The sequence below is a fragment of the Miscanthus floridulus genome, chromosome 1, assembly GCF_019320115.1.
Source record: "Miscanthus floridulus cultivar M001 chromosome 1, ASM1932011v1, whole genome shotgun sequence".
Taxonomy (NCBI): Eukaryota; Viridiplantae; Streptophyta; class Magnoliopsida; order Poales; family Poaceae; genus Miscanthus; species Miscanthus floridulus.
The window spans coordinates 55,393,887-55,416,382 of NC_089580.1; the positions used below are offsets into that span (position 1 = coordinate 55,393,887).

Consider the following 22,496-nt stretch of genomic DNA (forward strand, 5'->3'; position numbering starts at 1 on the left):
GTGGCCTTTGGCCATGGCTGGTGTTGAGCACCTTGGGGGACTTTGTGTCCATGCTTGAGAGTGCTTAGGAGCCCTCCATCTCACACATACTTGATAGCGATCATCCGATTGTGTGAGTGAGCGATTCTAGTGCGATTGCATCATGAGGTTGCATCGAGTGGCACTAGGTGATCGAGTTGCAAGCCGGTGGTGCTTGTTACTCTTGGAGGTTGCCACCTCCTAGACGGCTTGGTGGTGGTCTCTGTCGAAGCCCGCAAGAAGCTTGTGCGACGCTCCGGAGAAGTGCTTGTGAGGGGCATTGTGCTCGCCCCGCGGGAGCCGCAAAGAGCAACTCTAGTAAAAGCGTGTCATTGAGCTACCCTCACTCAAGGGGTAGGTTCTTGCGGCGCCCGACGTGCGGGCTTAGCGGGTGATGCTAATTAGCCGCCGAACCACCAAGTGAGCGGTCGACACAACGGGGACTAGCGTGTTGGCAAACACGTGAACCTCGGGAGAAAAATCATCGTGGCAACCTTGTTCTTCCCGTTGGTTTGCATCCCCATTACACAAGCTTGCAATTACTTTTATACATATTAAGCTTGTGTAGTTGCTCTTGTAATTAGATAGCTTGTGTAGCTTGCTAATTATCTTCTTGCTTGTGTAGCATAGAAGTAGCTCCCTTGCGTGGCTAATTTGGTTTTAGTAACCTTGTTAGTCACATTGCTTAGTTTATGTAGCTAAGTATTTGCGCTCTCTAATTAGGCATTGGTTGCCTTGTTATTGAGCATTACTAGTGAGCTTAGTTAGCTTTGTGCTTTTGCTTACTAGCATGTGTAGGAGCTCCCTTGTAGCTTAAAGTACTAGTGGCATAGGTTTGTGTGACCTTGCTCCTAGAATTATTTAGGAGAGCTCTAGCTAGCCCGGCACCTTAGTTGCATAATTAGTATCTTTGCAAGGTGGTAGTGAACATATATAGAGGGGTGTAGTCTTGGCTAGACCGATAGTTTTAATTCCGCACTTGTTTCGGTTAGCCAACGTGATTAAGTTTCAAAAAGGACTATTCACCCCCCCCTCTAGTCACCATCTCGACCCTTTCACCTTCACAAGAAGGGCTTGGAGGGGCCCACCGACAGAATCTCCATCGAGGAGAGGCCAACGGGTCACCCAAGTTGATCGGATGTCTCGGGCCGCTGCCAAGAGATGGGTAAGGAGCAGTAGAATGCCCCATGCGGGTTATGCTGACTCCGTCACGAACAATGGACCTAGATTCCACTCGGACATAGCCGGTAAGAGCTCCCTAAACTTTACCAACCCCCACTTTACTTTTCCAGTGCATGAGCATTCATTCATCCATTCTCATACATCCAAGCATCGCATATGCAATTATTGCATCACGACGCTTTGTGTCGCGACACGAAGCAACAGTCGTTTCATTCAACATGAGCGACAACCGACCGGGGTTCAAAGGCCGGCCCACGAAGGGCTCAAGGCCGCATCATGTCAACATGAGCGACAATCGACCGGGGTTCGATGGCCAGCCCACGAAGGGCTTGAGGCTGCCTCGCGTCAAATAGAGCCAGGGGAGAAAACACAGATTAGCCCTAGCGGTCTTCGCCTAACCCGCTCAGAAGCGGACAGGGTCATCTTGACCTTCTCATTCGATCCTAACCTTGAGCCATGCCCACAGAATCTCCATCGAGGGGAGGCTAGCGGGCCACCTGAGTCAATCTCTGGAACGACTCGGGCATCTGCTAGGAGGCGGGTTAAGGAGCAGTGGAATGCCACATGAGGGCTATGCCGACCCCGTTATGAATGACGGACACAGATTCTACTCAGACATGCCCGTTAGCGAGCTCACCGAGCGTGACACTTAAGCCATCGAGGCAAGTGACGTTAGTTCAACCCCTCCAGCTGCAAAAACCGTGGACGAGGTGACGATCACAAAGATGAGCCGACCCTCAACCGGACCCTCGCTACACGGGAGGGCTCAAGGAAAGTTGGACCCGCAAGGAGACCGAATGCGCGGTCGCAGAATGATGGCTCGGAACCTAGGGAGGGGGTACGAACAAAAACTAAGAATAACATTTCTAAAACAAAAAATGCTTTCTCCTACCAGTTTCGCTATCGTCTTCTCGATCTTTAGTGACACCCGACCCCAACAATGACAAAGGGTCGGGTCTCAATCAGAGGCTGATAAGGGTATATATATACCCTTTCTGAATCAGTCGCTGTGCCCGACCCCTTTCTCACGTTAAAAACTAGAGGCAAGGATTGCGGAAACGAACGACTAAGTAAGGTTGGTCGGACTGCAAGAAACCTACGCCCCAGCGGCTACGATACTCTTGCTTACCTGCATGATCAGAGTTTCTCGCCCGCACCTCGAGCTCTACAATCTTAACAACAAGAAGGGTCGGAGTGCTTTACCCCTTTTTACACATAAAAAGGGGAGAAAGAACAAATTTGTTCAACTAAAACGAAAGAACATGCTTGTTCAAATGAAACAAAAGGGATGGAACTTGTCCTCTTATCACAAAAATGACCGCCCGACCTATTTAACTAACTAGCCCCTTCGGGGGAGAACTATGTCTTCTATCCTGTCCGCCAGGTCAAGCGAAAGGGGAGCCACCGTCGTTTCCATCTCCTCCAGCTCGTGGACTTCATAACCGGGCGCGTAGACGTGGCTCATCGCCTCTAGATCGATGATGTCCCCATAATGAGAATGAGCAATCGTGAAGGACTGATTGACCCCGGCGCGAAGGGCATTCCTCTCGAGCTGGCGCAATCGAGCAGCGATCTTGACAGCATGAGCCATGAGCAAGCTGGTCCCCTCCGACCGTACCACCTCAAGGTCGTCGCAGACCACTCCAAGGGCGGCGCTCAGGATACCGAGCTCATCACTCTTCGCCTGAAGATTTCTCCTCACCTCGGCGAGATCCACAGCCAGCTCGGCAAAAACGCTCTTGGCCTCCAGCTTCTGGGTCGTCTCCCTTTTGAGCTCGGCTTGGAGGGAGCTAACCTTCTGCTGCACATCATCATGCTCTTGGTAGGCCAAGTCACGCTCCTCATGAGCCACACCATGTTTCGAGCAGAGCCTCTCCGCGGTTTGGATCAGCTCATCCTGCTCCTTGCACAGCCGAGCGACCGCTGCGGCATGTAGGCTCGCCCTTTTCTCCAGGGCCATGAGCTTCTCTTCGGCCCCCAGCTTTAGATCCCTTTTCTTTCTCAACCTCTCCTAGAAGGTCAAGGATCCGTTGGCGGGTTTCGGCATCCTTCTAGAGCAACTCATCCCGCTCCTTCTTGACCCTGGCGGCTTCTTTGTCATCCTTTCGGGACCTCACCGACAAGGCCTCAAATGCCTTCTCGGCCTCGTCAGCAACCATAGAGGCCTCGGCCACCCACGACCGAAGATTGGCCACCTCCTCGGCAAGGGGGGTCAGCTCGACCACACTCTGCTAGGCGGCAACGAGCTGAGCTGTCACCTCCCCACGTAGCCGCACCTCCTTGATGTGGCGGTCCTAGGCTTCCTTCTATTGACGAAGGAACTGAGATTTCCCCCGGCTGCGATCTATAAGGGACTACAAGGAGACAATGGTCATGATACAAAAAGTATATAGAGGAAGAAAAGGGTAAGAAGCAGGACCAAGCAATACCCGACCGAAGGGAACAACAACGTCGCGCAATGCGCCCGTGGCGTGGTCTAGGGCCTCGAGCACAGACACGACTCCTACATCGAGGCTCTCCCTCTCCATGCTCTCTGTGGCATCAAGGGTAAAAAGCATCGACGCCGGATCCTATGGATCCATCTACTAGAGCAGGGCCTCGCCCCGCGCGGGCAAACCGCTGCCCACCGACGTCAGGGTCAGGGATGACTCCCCACTGGCTCGAAGCACCGCCGACCCCTCTCGCCATGATGTCTCCGCCGGGACGCCCCTTCTAACGATGGAAGGGGTTAGCGATGCGGACGCGAACCTCTCTCCTAGAACCATGACTCCCGGGGACCCCTCCGCCGCATCCCCCTCCGTCCATCCCACGCTAGGCGCCGTCGCTTGGGTCGCCGATGGCATGGGTCACGCCGGTGCCTCAGGCGACGCTGCGGTTGCACCCGGCTATGACCCATCTGTCACGACCGCTGCCACCTTCACCTGCATCAGTGGGGTCATGACCAGTTGCGTCACACCCAACATGGTCAGTGCCACAACCTCGGTCGGCAGCCCCGTCCACCCGCCATCGAGAGCAGTATCGCGGCCATCACCGACTGCTCCGCAACCTCCGAAGGCGCCCCTTGAACGCTTATGTCTGCTCGTCCTTCCAAGGGCACAGGCACCACCATGGGTGGCTCCTGACCGGCCGATGACGCGGTCACACTAGCACCGCTCCCGCCCGAAACGGGCGCGACACCAGCCGACGGCCGCCGCCCTGATTTGAGGGTGATGCTCTTCTTCGGCACCAACGCCAAAGGATTCTGCTACCTGCCGACGCTGCAATGGACAAAAAACATAAGTCACGATGAAATCTGACTAACATAGGAAAAAAACAGAGAAATTGATAACTCACCTTAGTGCCATCGAGCGGCAGATGCGTTCGGGGGACGAACCCCCTGACCCGTGCTTCGCCTCATCAGAACGAGGCCATTTCGAGCCCGCCCCCTACTCCTAGGCAGAGGGGCTTGCACCTAGCAGCTCCTAGGGCACATTGGCGGAACGCCCCGCTTCCCTTGGCTCTTGGGGCGCGACAGCGGAGCTGCCCGCCTCCGTTGGCACCTCAGGAGTGACTGTAGAACCACCCGTCTTGTTGGCTCTTGGGGCAGGCCGACGGTACGTCCTGTCTCTGCCGGCTCCCCAGACATACCCTCCCCTCCATAGAATAGGAAGGGCCCCGACGTCTGCAAGGACGAACCGATGCCTGTCAGTGCATCCTCATTCTCCAGCTTGTCCTACTCGATATCGTCGGCTATCGTTTCTTCGTCCTCCATCACCTCGTCATTGTCACCATCGTCATCGTCATCATCGTTGTTAGTCTCCTCCCCTCATTCCCATGCCCACAGCTTCCGCTGCTTCTTCCTCTTCTTTTCCTCCTTCACCCTCCTCAGCCACTCGCCCTCGGCGCGATTCGCCTCCCTCACGGCAGAATCCCACAGCAGAATCCCACGGTAGCGGCGTTGGGTGATCCATGAGGATGAGGTCCCTCGGCTGGTCTCGCCCCTCTCAAAGTTAGGCTCACAGGATTGGGAAATCAATTGAAGAGAAGGCAAGAGAAAGGTAAACTTACAAGGACAACATAGCCTAGCTCCGGCCGCATCGAAGGATGCCCCAGCACCGGGTAGACAAAGTCAAGGGCAACACCCGTGTCATCTCGCAAAGGCTCGGGCGCCATCGCGTATAGCAGGAGCGCATGCATCATCAACGGCGCCACCCTCCTTGCGTGGTAAGCCCTGATCATGCCTGACCCTTTTAGGCCATTCTCCTTCAAGATGTGGATGGCGGCGATGTGGTCTCGGATCTTCTTCTTGTCCTTCTCTGGGAGGCCCCACTTCCTCCCCTGCTTCGGGGCCTCTTCGATCAGGCGCCTGGTGAACTCCGGTAGAGGGGCGGTGGCGTCATTCTTGAGGTAGAACCACTGCAAGTGCCACCTCATGTTGGACGTCAAGAGCTGCATGGACGGGTACTCGTCGACCCGATTGTTCTGAAGTTGGATGCCGGCGCACCCCATCGGCATGTGCAGCTCCTGCCTACCGCCCTTCTCCCTCTTCTTCTGGAGGTTGATGACGAAGAAATACCTCCACAAGTCGAAGTGGGGACTGATCCCTAGGAATCCTTCGCACAGCGCGACAAACGCCGCCACGTGCTGGATCCCATTGGGATTGAGATGCCGTAGCTAAATCTTGTAGAAGTGCAATAGCCCCTAGAGGAATTTGTGGGTGGGGGTCGCGAGCCACGCTCGTGGAAGTGGGTGAACGATACCACATAGCCATCGGGCGACGACGGTGAATCCTCGTTGCTAGGCAGCAACCACTCCTCGGTCGAGGTCTGCGTGCAGAGGAGACCGTGATGGATGAGGCCCTCCATACGCTGGGAGGTGAAGTCGAAACAACACCATGGATCCATTGCAGGTGGGGGCGGATGGATGCGAGCTCAACAACGGTGGAGATACAGAGGTAGGAAACCTAAGCGTTGGTGGCGGCGGCGTGGCTACGGAGGTAAGGATGCAGGCATGCGTATGAAACATGGAGGGCTAACCCTTTGGTTTTATAGGGGCGATGAGTGCGAGGAAACCAACCGCCTGCCTAGATCTCCGCGCCTGCCATGACCTATCACCACGTCTCGTGGTAGGGCATGCGCACGCAACCTATGGCATCCCCTTGAAAAACACACCAGACGTTTCACCTCTCCGAACAGGCCACGACCCGTCATAGGTAAGAGGGATACGAAGCTAAAAACGCTCCTACGACTCGTCTAGGCCTAGGAGTTCGAAGGTTGGCCCACTGATAGGTTCAACAACCGCTCTAGGCACCTTTAGAGTGAGGGGTGGAAAGGGATGGGCCCGCTAGCGGCTAGTACCCGGGCGCACGACCCACGTTCGAGTCTTTGCCGGATACGATCCATGGTTTTTTCTCGAAGAAAGGCAGAGAGCCCTGGGACCGGTCAAACGGATCCGAGAACTATATGGATTGACTGCTGAGAATCTAGAGTCGGTCATCAGCTGACCCAAGCCGGGGCCCCGCTCGGACTAGCCCGTTAATAGCTCATCGAGTACCATGATTCGTCCATAGAGAAAAATCATGGCACGGTTAGCCCCTCCGTTTTATCGAAAAAAAAACGCTTGAGGGAAGACGATCACAAAGACGAGCCGACCCTTAATCGAACCCCTGCTATGGGCAGAGGCTCGAGGAAAGTTGGACTCGTAAGGAGACCGAACACGCGGTCGTAGAATGATAGACCCCCATAGGGGTTGAAATCAGGAAAGACCTTTTCCGACCCACCAAATCTCATGGTTATACCCCGAGGGGTCTGATCACGACGAAAGGGAATCACCGTCCCCAGGACATGCCGTAGGCGACAAAAAAGGCCAAGGCCCTTAGAGTCCTCCCATTCGAAAAAGCCTCCGAAGGAGTATTCTACTCCTCCACAGGCTCAGGGGCTACCGTCGGGGACCAATACTAGGGTACCTGAAGAGGAGGAGCTAATGGTCATCAACATTGATTCATCCGAGCAATAAAGAGCACGACTATAGCTCCAACTGACCCCCAGGTGCACGGGCTCCGCCTTGCCCAACCTCTGGGGAGCGGGCTCTGCCTCGCTGACCTCTGGGTCGAGGGCCTGCCTCGCCTGACCTATGGGTCGAGGGCTTCGCCTCACCCGGCCTCTAGGGTGAGCTCCGCCTCGCCCGGCCTCTGGGGCGAGGGCTTCGTCTCGCCCGACACCTCAGGCGCGGCTCCTGACGAAAGCCCGTACCACCGCCAACCACTACGGGCCTGAAAGTACAATCTAATGTCAAACTTCTAGCATCACGCAGGGAGTGGGCACATCTCAAGATGACCCATGCCCGCGACATGCCACTCCAGAGAACTCACATCACCAACAGTGATGGTCATGTGGTCACTATGCTGCCTACTCCTTGTACGGCCGCTGACCAGCACGCTAGTTCACCACGTCGCTCGTCGGGACGGAATGGGACGTCACGACCCGCTGACAATGCCGGGACGTGGCATCAGCGGTGAACAGGCGCCCGGCGTGGAGCCGTCCCTGTCACCATTTACAGTGTCGGCGGGACCCGCATAAAGGAAAAGAAAGGTCCAGCGGTCCTAAAAGCCTTCCTCTCCTTGGCTCTTCTCCCTCTTTCTCTCTGTATAACCTGCTCTTTCCCTTCGTCTATAAAAGGGAAAGTAGGACATCCTAGGAGGGGGGGGTTCACCACTCTCTACACGGCTGTAAACATCAAAACATATGCCCTAACACGCCTTAGGAGCACACGCATATCAGAGACTTGGGACTTGTCCCTCTCTCGCTCGTTTGTAACCCCTACTATAAACTTTCAGTGCTAGCAACATGAGCAGCAGCGACAAACTGGACATAGGGACTTTCTGCCCAAACCAGTATAAACCTTATGTCCTCTATGCACACCATCCGAGTCAGACGCGCAATCCTAGAAATTTACTAGTTGGTAACTCAAAACACCGACAGTAACCTAGTCCTCCACCAAGTCGTCTAGGTGCTAGCAAACACAAGAGTGATAAGTCTTCAACTGCCACTTGATCAAATCCAAGTCTAGAGCAAATGGACACACAAAAAGATAACTCTTAAGCCCTCCTCTTGACTTAATGTCTTCGAACCCTTAACAGAGTCTCTCAATATGTGTAGAACTAGGGGTCAGAGAGGCCCAAATGAGCTAGACATGATGTATATCTGAGCGGTCACACATTGGATTCGTTTGTAGACTTTGTGCGATGGCTGAGTTTTCTACTCCTTTTATTCTAAATCATAAGACGTTTTAGTTTTTCTAGATACGTTAATTTTAATATATATTTTAGATATGATGTATATCTAGTGTACAACAAAAACTATGTATCTAGAAAAGCTAAAATACCTTTAGAATTGGGATTGTTGGGAGTATTTCTTTGTTCCTTCCCTCTCCGGTTCCTCAACATGCTCTAGCTCCATGCACCGACGGTAGCTTCACCCGATTTGATGGCATCTCCAGATCTATCGGCTTGATAAATATCGGAGGGCCTGCAGCCCTGCACAGTAGAACCAGAGCCTCCCAGCAGTAAATTTAAGCATAGACCATTGTGCCTTGATACATTGTTATAGAGAATATAAAATAACAAACTTAAAGAATGTCTGATACATCTGCTGTGAATGCATAATATAGGCCTATTTTAATCAAGCGTGTAAAGTTTTAGATGTCATATTAGATGTTACATGAGAATGTCGAGATGTCTTTCATCGGAACATAAATTAGTCTTATGGTGATTGGATGCTTCTTTCGAAGTTTCCATTCAGGCACGTCCTCATCTTCTTGTGCATCACCTTCTTCAGGAGGCACTCGTTGTTCATGTATTGGCTGTGCTTGTTCAGAAGATTGTGGCATCTCATAATGCACTTGCTCGATACGAGCTGGAGAAGGTTGTGACTTATCCGACACATGCTTGCTAGGAGGCGGGGAAGAATGTGGCATCTCAGGAATGTGGTGGTCACGAGACAGTGAAAATATCCCCCCCCCGACCTCAACAACTTGCTCCAAATTTGGGAGAGGGGGATGCGGCGAAGAAGCAGTCAATATAATGTCCCGTTTGTGCTAGAGGATGAACTACCCCATAACGTCTCTGAGTAACACCAGCCCCTCAGGAGTTGCGTAGTCTATCCTCCACTGCATGAACTCAGGCTTCATGGTATGCACCTCGACCCTAGTGTAGTGCGGCGGTATCTTATTATTATGGTGTAAGCCACCGGGAGGATGTGCCACACCCGTTGCCACCTCCATCACAATGTTCTGCCGGCCGCTGAGAAACACCAGGTGTCGGATACCGTGAGAAGGGGTACCCCAAGCAAGAACCGAAAAACTGCTTAGACCCTAAAAACAAGAACCAATAAGACAAACGGGGTCTCAGCCAAAAATCTCCGATTCGCCCGAGGCCCCCTCGCCGAGGCCCCTTCGCCCGAGGCCCTCTCGCCGAGGCCTCAGAAGAGGTACCGATTGTCCAATTCGCCCGAGGCCCCCTCGCCGAGGCCCCTTCGCCCGAGGCCCTCTCGCCGAGGCCTCAGAAGAAGTACCGATTGTCCGATTCGCCCGAGGCCTCCTCGCCAAGGTCTGCGATTCTCCTATTTCACGCGAGGCCGGCTCGCCACCAGCCCCGCGACCACCGCTTTGACTAGACTACCCGGCTGGACATCACATCTAATCAAGGCGCTCAACCACTCCGACAACCACACGACGGCACAGTACGGCGGAGTGACAGACCAGCACGTCAGCGCCCTGCCATCCACGACGGGACTGTGCAGGGGTTACCGGCTACTGTGCTGCCTAAACTCCTGCACCAAGGACGAACACGACGTGGGGAGTCAGAACTGGGTTCCTGTGACCTCGGGACCAGCGAACTGACCGAGTTCCGCCTCGCCCGAGACTCCCGGTAGGGCCTCGGGCGAGCTGGCCATGCTCCGCCTCGTCCAAGGCTGGGCTCATCCCGCAACCTCGTCGCCTCCGCCTCAAAAGTCGCTCTAGCATGCTGTCGCATCCAATCAATGCGCCCAGCTGCACCCACTACGTAAGCCACGATCGGCAGTGCACCGCGATAGGAGCGACGGGACAACGGTCAAATCGCCTTTTTACCATCCCTTGCTGACAATACAGGGTACCATATCCTGTAGACGCACGTTCCGCACTGTTCCGCCTAAATCAACTACGACGATGGCCGCCAAGACCCCGCATTGCCGTCTGCAAAGGCCTCAGCACAGCGGGTCTCGGCCTTAGCACAGCAGGTCTCGGCACAACCGACTACAGCAGCCACTCGGCCTCGGCACTTCACCAAGTCAACAAATGTACAGGAGCGCAGCATGCCGCCGGCCTGGAGACCATACCGACTAGACACCGACGGGAACTCCCACGATGTCGCGCTGCTCCGGGGAGCAGAATACGTCAGCAAATAGTAGCCTTTCCATGTACTTCTGGCTTCCTCCTTGTGGTTATAAAAGGAGGTAGCCGGTACCATTTCTAGGGGGGCAAAAAACAGAAAGACGAACACCCCAATAGAACTACACGCTTCCACGCTGCTTGAGAACAACGCCTCAAGCAGCCTGCACTTCCCCCGCCGAGACCTGGGGCTAGCTCCCTCTCTCACCTAGCTTGTAACCCCCTACTACGAGCACTCCGGTGCAAGGAATACAAGATCGATCTCTCAGACTGGACGTAGGGCCTCGATTGCCTGAACCAGTATAAACCTTGTGTCTCTTTGCATCACCATCCGGTCCGGGAGCACGCAGCACAAATTCACTAGTCGGTTGGTTGAGGACCCCCCGGTCCGAAACGCCAACAGTTGGCGCGCCAGGTAGGGGCTGGCTGCGTGTCGTTTTCGTCATCCTAGCAGGATCCGGATGGCAGACCCCATACGACCATTGCGTCTCGGCACCGTAGTTTGGTTCGGGAGCCTAGAGTTCATGTCTCTAGGGCATGAGTATGACATGGTGCTCCTCACTCCCCGAGCCCCACCGTCCGATGAGGAAGTCACGCCCCGGCAGCCCAGGCACAGGCGGCGCCCGGGCGGCCGCTCTCGCCGCGCTCGCCAGGCACGACGCGAGCAAGGCCGCCCCGACGCTACGCGAACCCGGGGCGGCACGCCACTCTCCGCCGATATCCTACGACCAGCTGTTGGTACGGGGTCCCTGGCTGGGGACCTGTCTGGCCTGAGCATGGACAAAGGAAAATCGCCGGTGGCTTGCGGCGATGCCCAGTCGTCTAGCCCCGCTCCGCCACTCCCTGAAGAGCCGACCCCGGCGGGGCAGAATCTGGAGACGGCACCGTCCCCATACCCCTTTGGGTTGAGAAATGCCGCCGCCTCTTATGCCTACGCCTACACTGCCGCTCACGAGCACCTCTCGGAACGTCGCCAACGCTTCGCTCTCGACCTGAGCACCCACTCCGACTCCTCGGACGAGGACGAGGCATGGCCCGGGGTGGATTTCTCCGAACTCCACAACCCTGGGGCTTTGCGCCAATTCTTGGCCGCAAGCGACTACTGCCTCGGCTATTCCGACTCCGACGACGAAGGGACTTACGATCCATCTCGTGAGTGCTTCCACGTCGGGCTCGGGATGCCAAGGGCGGGCGAAGAAAACGAGGGGACGGGCAACCATTCCCCGCCCCGGGTAGGGGCGGGCGATGCCACACCTCCGCGTCTCGAAGCCCCGGCAGCGCGGAACGAGAATCCCGTCCGCGGGGAGCATCGACGCCCAGACCTGGAGCAGCTCCACGAGCTTCAAGCCAAGGTCAAACAAGACTGACTCCTTCTGCAACAGCTTCGGGACACTCTCGAGCAGGAGCAGCAAGGGCGCGGTGAGGGCGGAGGAGCCCGACGGAGGGCCCACGACGTCCATCACCGCATCAACGACAACGAGGGGGATGAGCCACCCCCAATCTTTAATCGCGCTAGCCAGAATGTCGCAGCGGCTGCGATGCTGGTCCAAGCAATGCCTGAGCCCTCCACCACCGAGGGGCGACAGGTCCGCGGAGAGCTCCGCGACCTCCTCGAGACCGCTGCGGTGCAGCAGGCCGAAAGTTCCGCCTCCCACCGGCGCGGAGGCACTTCGGAGCAACCCACAGCGCAACCTCGCCGGGGCCAGGATGCCTCGGTCCGTCCCGAGGCCGCTCGCGCGCCGACGGACAACAGGGCCCTCTCGGTGCGCGATCGACCTGGAGACCAGCGCGAGGCACGAGGCGACCACGAAGTAGTTGGCAGGCGACGGCGCCACGACGACGGAGCCGCCCGAGGCTACCACCCACACCGAGGCGGTCGCTACGACAGTGAAGAGGACCGCAGTCCTTCTCCCGAGCCCCCTGGCCCTCGGGTCTTTAGTAGAGCCATCCGCAACGCTCACTTCGCAGCCCGGTTCCGGCAACCTGCCAACCTCACAAAGTATAGCGGCGAGACGAACCCCGAGCTATGGCTAGCCGATTATCGCCTGGCTTGTCAGCTAGGTGGTGCGGACGATGACCTGCTCATCATCCGCAACCTCCCTTTGTTCTTGTCAGACTCAGCGCGAGCCTGGCTCGAACACCTTCCCCCTGCACAGATCCACGACTGGCACGACTTGGTGAGGGTCTTCGTCGGGAATTTCCAGGGTACCTATGTGCGCCCTGGGAACTCCTGGGACCTCAAAGGTTGCCGCCAGAAGCCGGACGAATCTCTTCAAGATTTCATCCGGCGCTTCTCCAAGAAATGCACCGTGTTGCCCCGCGTCGGTGACTCGGAAATCGTCCAAGCGTTCCTCTCTGGCACCTCCTGCCGAGACCTGGTCCGAGAATTGGGCCGGAACGTACCAACCACAGCGGCCGCACTCCTCGACATCGCCACCAACTTCGCCTCGGGCGAAGAGGCGGTTGGGGCCATCTTCCCCAACAACGATGCCAAGGGGAAGCAGAAGGACGAGGCCCCCGAGGCCTCGCCCACCCGCATCCCCAAGAGAAAGAAGAAGGGTCGCCCAGGGAAGCAGGAGGTCCTCGAGGCCGGCCGTGTCACCACAGCAGATCGCAGGAATCCCCGAGGCCCCCGGGGCCCCAGGCTATTTGACGACATGCTAAAGAGGCCCTGTCCTTACCATCAAGGTCTGGTGAAGCATGCCCTCGAGGAATGCACCATGCTCCGGCGTTACTACGCCAGGCTTGGGCTCCCCGACGACGATGACGCTAGGAAAAGGGGCGCCGGCGAGAGGGACGGCGATAAAGATGATGGGTTCCCCGAGGTACGCAACGCCTTCATGATCTTTAGCGGACCCTCGGCATGCCTCACGCCGCGCCAGCGAAAGAGGGAACGCCGGGAGGTCTTCTCGGTCAAGGTGGCCACCCCCCGGTACCTCGACTGGTCCCGAGAGGCAATCACCTTTGATCGGGATGACCACCCCGATTATGTTCCAAACCCCGGGCAGTACCCGCTTGTCGTCGACCCGATCGTTGGCAACACCCGGCTTACCAAAGTGCTCATGGACGGAGGCAGCGGCCTCAACATCCTCTACGTCAACACTCTGGAGCTCCTGGAGCTCGACCAGTCACGACTCCGAGGCGGTTCCGCACCCTTCCACGGCGTCGTGCCGGGAAAGCGCACACGACCCCTCGGGCGCATCGACTTACCCGTCTGCTTTGGCACTCCCTCCAACTACCGCAAGGAGGTCCTCACCTTCGAGGTGGTTGGATTCAAGGGGGCTTACCACGCCATCTTGGGGCGCCCATGCTACGCCAAGTTCATGGCGGTCCCCAACTACACCTACCTCAAGCTCAAGATGCCAGGCCCCAACGGCATCATCACCGTCAAGTCCACGTACGAACGTGCATACGACTGCGATGTCGAGTGCATCGAGTACGCCGAGGCCATCGTGGAGTCCGAGATCCTCATCGCCAATCTCGACCAGCTTGATAGTGAGGTTCCCGACGCCAAGCGGCACGTCGGGACCTTCGAGCCCGCGGAGGCCGTCAAGCTCATCCCTATCGATCCCACCATCCCCGACGGCCGAGGACTGAAGATCAGCGCCACCCTCGACAGCAAATAGGAGGCCATGCTCGTCGACTTTCTCCGTGCGAACGTCGATATGTTCGCATGGAGTCCCTCGGACATGCCAGGCATACCAAGGGAGGTCGCCGAGCACGCCTTAGATATCCGGGCGGGCTCCAGGCTGGCAAGGCAGCGCCTGCGCCGGTTCGACGAGGAGAAGCGCAGGGCCATCGACGAAGAAGTGCAGAAGCTCATGGCAGCCGGGTTCATCAAGGAAGTATTCCACCCAGAATGGTTGGCTAACCCTGTATTAGTCAGGAAGAAAAGCGGCAAGTGGAGGATGTGCGTGGACTACACTGGTCTAAATAAAGCATGCCCGAAGGTCCCATTCCCATTACCACGAATCGACCAGATCGTCGACTCCACTGCAGGATGCGAAACCCTTTCCTTCCTTGATGCGTATTCCGGTTACCACCAAATCAAGATGAAAGAGTCCGACCAGCTCGCGACTTCTTTCATCACTCCATTCGGCATGTACTATTACGTAACCATGCCGTTTGGCCTCAGAAACGCAGGGGCTACTTACCAACGGTGCATGATCCAAGTCTTTGGCGAACACATCGGGCGAACCGTCGAGGCCTACGTGGATGACATCGTAGTCAAGTCCAGGAAGGCCGGTGATCTCGTCGGCGACTTGGAGATTGCCTTCACATGTCTCAGAGAGAAGGGCATCAAGCTCAACCCCGAGAAGTGTGTCTTCGGGGTTCCCCGAGGCATGCTCCTGGGATTCATAGTCTCGGAACGTGGAATCGAGGCCAACCCGGAGAAGGTCTCGGCCATGACCAACATGGGCCCGATCCGAGACCTCAAAGGGGTGCAGAGGGTCATGGGATGCCTTGCGGCCCTAAGCCGCTTCATCTCGTGCCTCGGTGAAAAAGGCCTGCCCCTGTACCGCCTCTTGAGAAAGTCCGAGCGCTTTTCTTGGACCACCGAGGCCGAGGAAGCCCTCGCCAAGCTCAAAGCACTACTCACCAACCCCCCCGTCCTGGTTCCGCCCACCGAGGGCGAGCACCTCTTACTCTACGTCACCGCGACGACCCAAGTGGTCAGCGCGGCCGTAGTAGTCGAGAGGCAGGAGAAGGGACATGCTCTACCCGTCCAATGACCTGTCTACTTCATCAGCGAAGTGCTCTCCGAGACTAAAACGCGTTACCCCCACATCCAGAAGCTGGTTTACACCGTAGTCTTGGCTCGACGCAAGCTGCGTCACTACTTCGAGTCCCACCCGGTGACTGTGGTGTCGTCTTTTCCTCTAGGAGAGATAATCCAAAACCGGGAGGCCTCGGGTAGAATAGCCAAGTGGGCTGTCGAACTCATGGGGGAAACCTTGTCCTTCGCGCCTCGGAAAGCGATCAAATCATAGGTCCTGTCCGACTTTGTAGCCGAGTGGACCGACACGCAGCTGCCACCCGTTCAGATCCAATCAGAATGCTGGACCATGTACTTCGACGGGTCTCTGATGAAGACTGGGGCTGGCGCGGGCCTGCTCCTGGTCTCGCCCCTCGGAGTACACATGCGCTACATGATCCGGCTTCACTTCGCCTGCTCCAACAATGTAGCCGAATATGAGGCCCTCGTCAACGGCCTGCAAATCGCCATCGAACTTGGAGTACGACATCTCGACGTACGGGGTGATTCGCAGCTCGTCGTCGATCAGGTGATGAAAGAGTCGAGCTGCCATGACCCCAAAATGAAGGCGTACTGCGCGATAGTACGTCGCCTAGAGAACAAGTTCGACGGTCTCAAACTCAACCACGTTGCGCGAAAGTTCAACGAAGCCGTAGACGAACTGGCAAAGATGGCGTCGGCACGGACCCCGGTCCCACCGAACGTCTTCGCCAGAGACCTCCACAAGCCATCCGTCGACTACGCCTTGGCGACGGAAGAGGGCCCATCGGCCGAGCCCACCGCAGGGCCCGAGGCCCCCTCTGCCACCGAGACCCCGCCAGCCAAGCCTGAGGCCATGGCGATTGACGCAGAGCCTCCCAAGGCCGACCAAGGAACGGACTGGCGAGTCCCTTTCCTTGGGCGCCTCGTTTGAGGAAAGCTTCTTGCGGAAAGAGCCGAGGCCCGACGGCTTGCGCGACGAGCCAAGACTTACGTCCTCTACAACGGCGAGTTGTATAGGCGTAGCCCATCTGGTATTCTCCAACGATGCATCACCACCGAGGCCGCCCAATCCCTACTTTGGGACTTACACGCGGGAGTCTGCGGGCACCACGCGGCGCCTCGGGCCCTCGTGGGTAATGCCTTCCGCCAAGGTTTCTATTGGCCAACAGCAGTGGCCGACGCCACGAAGCTAGTACGCTCCTGCGAGGGATGCCAGTACTACGCTCGACAGACGCACCTCCTGGCCCAAGCCCTCCAAACCATCCCCATCACATGGCCATTCGCCGTGTGGGGGCTGGACATGGTTGGGCCTCTGCAGAAGGCACCCGGGGGCTATACCCATCTGCTGGTAGCCGTCGACAAATTCTCCAAATGGATCGAGGCTCATCCGATCACTCAGATCAAGTCCGAGCAAGCGGTGCTGTTCTTTACGGATATCATCCACAGGTTCGGAATCCCAAACACCATCATCACCGACAATGGGATGCAATTCATCGGCCACAGGTTCCTGACATTCTGCGACGACCGCCACATCCGTGTGGCCTGGTCGGCCGTAGGACATCCCAGGACAAACGGCCAAGTAGAACGTGCGAACGGCATGATCCTACAAGGTCTCAAACCTAGGATACACAACCGGTTGAAGAAATTCGGCAAGAAGTGGCTTGCCGAACTCCCATCGGTCATTTGGAGCCTGAGGAATACACCGAGCCGAGCCACGGGATTTACACCGTTCTTCCTGGTCTATGGGGCCGAGGCCATCCTCCCCACTGACCTGGAATACGGTTCCCCGAGACTACAGGCCTACAACGAGCAAAGCAACCGCACTGCCCGCGAAGACACCCTCGACCAACTGGAGGAAGCCCGAGACGTCGCGCTGCTACACTCGGCCAGGTACCAGCAAGCCCTACGACGCTACCAAGCCCGGCGCGTCCAAAGCTGAGACCTGAAGGTGGGCGACCTGGTGCTGAGACTAAGGCAGAGCAACAAGGGCCGCCACAAGCTGACCCCACCCTGGGAAGGGCCATACATCGTCGCTCAAGTGCTGAAGCCCGGGACCTACAAGTTAGCCAACGAGAAGGGCGAAATCTTCACCAACGCTTGGAACATAGAACAGCTACGTCGTTTCTACCCTTAAATTTCCAAACGTTGTTTACATTGTTTCTTGAAATACAATAAAGAAGCGTTCTTAGTTGTTATAATCTTTCGAGGAACCCCCTTATAAACAAGTCGATTGTATAGAACCCAAGGACCGTACGATCGTCTCAAAGGTAAAAAGGCCGGCCGAGCCGTGAGAACGGCCTACGCCTCCGGGCTACGGCGGCTCCCTCACCACCTTTTCACCCAAAGGACAGCGTAGGCTCCAAGGAAGTTCTGTACAGAGAGCTTGTCTATCAAAAGGGGCTCGACGTCACAATAGCGATATAAGGGAGACTCGGCTCTGCCTCTGCAAAGCCGAGCCTCCCTCGGGGGCTATAAAGGGGGAACCCCCTAAGTCCCGAACACCGTTTGGGGGGAACCCCCTAAGTCCCGAACACCGTTTGTTAATGGTCTTTCAAAAAATTTCTATGCCAAACTCTCTCGCGCTCCGGCGGGACCTTCACAGGAAACCCAAAGACCAAAAGCTTGTCTCGAGGCCAAAGGGCCGGTCGAGTCGTGAGAACGGCCTACGCCTCTGGGCTACGGCAGCTCCCTCACCACCCTTCGCCAAAGGACGGCTTAGGTTCCGAGGAATTCCTTTGCGGGTTCCCAAGATTGAGACAGAGGGAACAGGCTCGGAAGAAGAACAGAAAACGGTTAAAAGACGCACATACGCAAATACTTTAAAGGCCTCGACGGCCACAAAAACGTCACGGTATGGCAACTAACTCAATCCGGTTACATGGCCCCTTTGGGCCCAAGGTCAAAGCTCAAGGGTCGGCGGCCGGCGCGGGAGGGACCACCTCTTCAAATAGACCGGCCAGCGCTGTGCCAGGTGCCTCAGCCGCCTCCAACAGCTTCACGACCTCCGCATCAGCCTCCTCATCATCTTCTGGCAACACGTAGCCGTCGCTGACAGCCTCGAGGTTGATGGCGTAGTGCGAGGAGACGACGGCCAGGGCGCGCTTGACGCCCGTGTGCAACGCCCCCTGGAGCCTCTCGTGGACGCGGCCGCTCAACGCAATCAGGCGGCTCCCAAGGGAGCTGCCTGATTGGACTCCCTCGACGTCAAGGGCCTCGCAGGCGGTACGGACAGTGCTGCGCAGCGCCTCGTGCTCCCGGACTTCAACATCCAGCGCCGCTTGCGCTGCGACGGAGGCCTCTGCCGCCTGGGAGGCCTCTTTCTCCAGATCTACGTCGCGACAAGGGGTCAGGAGTCAAACGCGAACCAGAACAAAAAGAACAAGGAGCACGGTTCAGCGGAACTTACCCTCGGCCTTGCTCTTCCAGTCTAAGGCCTCGACCCGAGAGGCCTTGGCCGCCTTAGAAGCCTCTGCCAAGGCGACTTTCGTCAGCTGATGCTCGCTCTGCTCCGCACCCAGCTACCCGGCTATGGCCTTGGCAGAGGCCGTCGCTTCTTGGGCCTGAGACCTAGAGGCGTCTCGCTCCTCCTCCAGTTCCTTGATCTTTGCTACCAGAGGGGCAGACTGCTCTTTAGCTGTGGCCAATTCGGCCTGAATGTCAGCACAACGAAGGCGGAGGTCCTCCACTTCCGCACTCCACGCCGACAAAAGCCCCTGGGCATCGGCGAGCAGGCCCTTCTGCCGCCGGAGCTGGTCCCAGATATCCCTCTCCCTCCGTAGGAACGCCGATTTCCCAAGGGATCGGGTCTCGAGCTCCTAAACAGGCAAAACAAAAAACGCACGTCAAACACTGCGAAGGGCCTCGGAGAGAAAACAAAGTGGCACGAGAGAGGAAAGTACTTACCTGGGTGACACCGGGCAAGTCCCCTCCAATAATAGTCATCGCTGTCTGCAGCGACCGCACTGCCAGTTGGCGGTACTGCTCGAGGGTGTCCCAATGCCCCCCCTCTGCGGTATCTTCAAGGGCGAACACGGGCTCCCCCTCAGGGTCAGCCCGGTTCTACCAGAAAACACGCGGGAAGTTCCACCCACGGGGCTCGGGCCATAGCCGGACAAGGGCCGAACTCCCCTCGGCGGGGTCTGGGACTGGCTGCTCCGCGGTACTGGCCACTTCGACGTCCGCCGCCTCCTTCCCATGGGAGGAATCATCAGACAAGATTGTCTGAACCAGGGGCGGCGCCAAAACTTGCTCCGTCTCCATCTCCATCACCTCGGCCTCGACGGACCCGGGGGCTCTGGCCTCCGCCGTCTCTACCTCGGCGGCCCCGGCCCGCTCCGCCTCGGAACCAACGACATCGCGGGGCGTGGGCTCCTCCTCCTCCACTGGCTCCGCGGCCGCCTCGGCACCCTTTTCCTGGGCAGCCGCCTCCTCCGAAACGACCCCGCCCGACGCCGCGCCACGCTGCACGCCAGCCTGCGCCTCCGCTGCCTGATGGGCGGAGGAGCTAACATTTACCTTGAGCGCCTTACGGGGCGCCAAGGCAGGATCTTCCACCAGATGCTTCTGGCTGGAAGCAAAGACACTCCCAAGGTCAGCATGCGACCAAGTGGCAAACAAGAAGTACTATGGACTCCACCAGAAAAGACGCTTACCGCAAACGGGGATGCAGCCGCTTCGACACCGCCAGCCTCCTCTGCAACGGCGGCGGTGGTGGCAGCGGCACGGCCTCTGTGTCCACCGGTGCCAGCTGGCCTCCGCCGAACCCCGGCACCTCCTCGACCCTTCGTGGAGACAATGGGGTCGCCCCCACCGTCGCTCGCTCCACCTCCACCGTCGAGCCCATCGGGCTGACGGCACGCTCCTCCGACACCCGCGCCTCGGGCGTGTCGGCCTCGGCCCCGGGACGGGCCGCCACCGGCCCCGGGACACCTCCTCCTAGGGGCGTCAGGCTCCTTACCGGTGCCCCGGGCACCATCTCCCTAATGTCGGGAAGATTTTCCAGGCAAGCCGTCCCCACCTCGCGCCCGCCGCCGTCGCCCGAAGAATCCGACATCGACGGCGAGGGAGACGGCTCCAACGGGAGACCGTCGAGCTTCTGACACCGGCGACGGGCGTCCAGCTTTTCACGCGCGAGGAGCTTCTTCGTGCGCTTCGCCTCCTTGGCATCTTTCTTCTTCTTCTCCTCCTCGGCGCGCGCCCTGTTCGCGGCTCGCCTCCGGGCATCCTCGGGAACGGGCGGTGGGGAGTCTCGCACATCTCTTATCCCCTGTGGGAACGACAAAGTAAGACAACAGACAAAAAAGGCGAAAAACAAGAAAGCCGTGAAAGCCTCGGCAACATCCAACTTACCAGTGAAATGTGCCCCCGCGACGGGCGCATCGGGAATGGCGCCAAATCGTCAATCTTCGGCTTCCCGTCTACCGCCTCTCTCACCCGTCGCAGGGTCTCGTCGTCGGTAAGGGCGAAGGCGGACATCTTGATACCGGCGATCGGATCGCTTGGGGTCATCTCGAACAGCCGCCGCCGCCGGGCCATCAGCGGCAACACCCTCCAGCGGTGAAAAGCCGCCACGACCACGGCCGCCGAAAGGCCGCGGTCACGCAGCTTCCCCAAGGCCCTCAAGAGCGGTTCCAGCCTAGGCTGATCGACCTTGATGACGCCGTATCCCCATTTCTCTGGCTGACTCTCTACAACCCGCCCGGTATAAGGGGGAAGTCCTCCGTCGTCGTTGTGGAGGTAGAACCAGCTGTCATACCAACGACGGTTGGACGATGACAGCTGGGCCAGGATGTAGAGGGACTGCCGATCTTGGCGCACGTGAAGAGTGCAGCCGCCGGCCCTCGTCACCTTCCGAGCCCCCCTCGTTCCCCCTGGCTTGGTGGTGAACGTCGCTCGGAACAAGTGGAGCCACAACTCCCAGTGGGGAGCGATCCCCAAGTACCCCTCGCAGACGGCGACGAAGATGGCCGCCTGCGCGATGGAGTTGGGGCTGAAATTGTGAAGCTCCACGCCATAGTAATGCGGGAGCACCCGCATGAACTGATCCACCGCCGACCCGAGGCCTCGCTCGTGGAAGACGACGAAGCTCACCACGTAGCCGTCACGCGGCCTCGGCTCCGACTCGTTCCCCGGAGCGATCCACTCCGGCTCGTCAGGGTCGGTGATCGGGCGAAGAAGACTGGCCCCCACGAGCGACTGCAGCTTCTCCTCGGTGACGTCAGACCGCTCCCAGGGATCCACCGGGAGGATGACGGGACCACCAGCCATTGCGCGGCGGAGGACGCTGCTACGGCGGTAATCTCTCTCCCTCTTTCTCTCAGTCTCTCTCTCTCGCCCTTCTCCTCCCCGCTCTATGCTCTCAACAACGGCACGGAGGCAGCAAAAGCGAACGCGGAAAAGGTAAGGAGGGGGAGGGCGAGGCTCTTTGCGTATTTATGTAGGGACGAGACGAAACCACCGGGCGACGGAATCGGGGAAGTTTCCCCCAGAAAATCCGTTGCGGTTATCCAGATCCGATCTTACCGCCCACGCACCCACTCCCTCCTCATTAATTGCGCGTGCAGTTACGTCCCGTCGGCTGACGCCACGTCGCGTCCAATCGCAGCAGCAGCAGGCGCCGTTTCGCCTCCCCGAAAAAGCCGCCTCAAAAGACACGCCTGCCGTTGCTAGCCATAGGGAGAGAAATAATCCCCACCCGATTCCTTTCACGCAAAGGAACTAGGCACCGAGCCCTCTACGGTCCAGGGGTTCGAAGGCTGGGCCCTTAAGGGTTTCGACAGCCGCCCCAGGACAACAGAGTCAGGGGCGACTATGGGCGAGCCTATGCGAGGCCGAGGCCCAAGCAAGCGAAACGCTTGGGACGCCCTGTGTCGCGTCCAAGATCGGCAGGGAGGTCTCCGAATGGGATCCCACCGTAGGGAGGCACCGAGCCACCGAGGCCCAGCGAACGGCCTCGGCACCCACTAGAGAAACCCTCCGGTACTCTTGGAGCGCGTCTCCGGACCGCTAGCCGACCCCCAGCGAACGGGGTGCGGGCCTCCACTCGGACTTACCCGATAACAGCTCACCGGAAATGCCGTCGCTCGCACCCACCGAGGGTAGCGTGGCATCTTCCACCCCTCCTTCCGAGCGAAAAGGAAGCGCGAGGGTCGAA

The 22,496-nt window shown here is 58.0% G+C and overlaps 1 protein-coding gene across 1 annotated transcript; it reads left to right on the forward strand.

Moving 5' to 3' along the window:
• Positions 1–13,667: 13,667 nt before the first annotated feature.
• LOC136510778 (uncharacterized) lies at positions 13,668–14,231 on the forward strand. Its single transcript, XM_066505121.1, has one exon. The coding sequence runs from the start codon at positions 13,668–13,670 to the stop codon at positions 14,229–14,231; it is 564 nt and encodes a 187-aa protein (XP_066361218.1).
• The last annotated feature ends 8,265 nt before the right edge of the window (positions 14,232–22,496 follow it).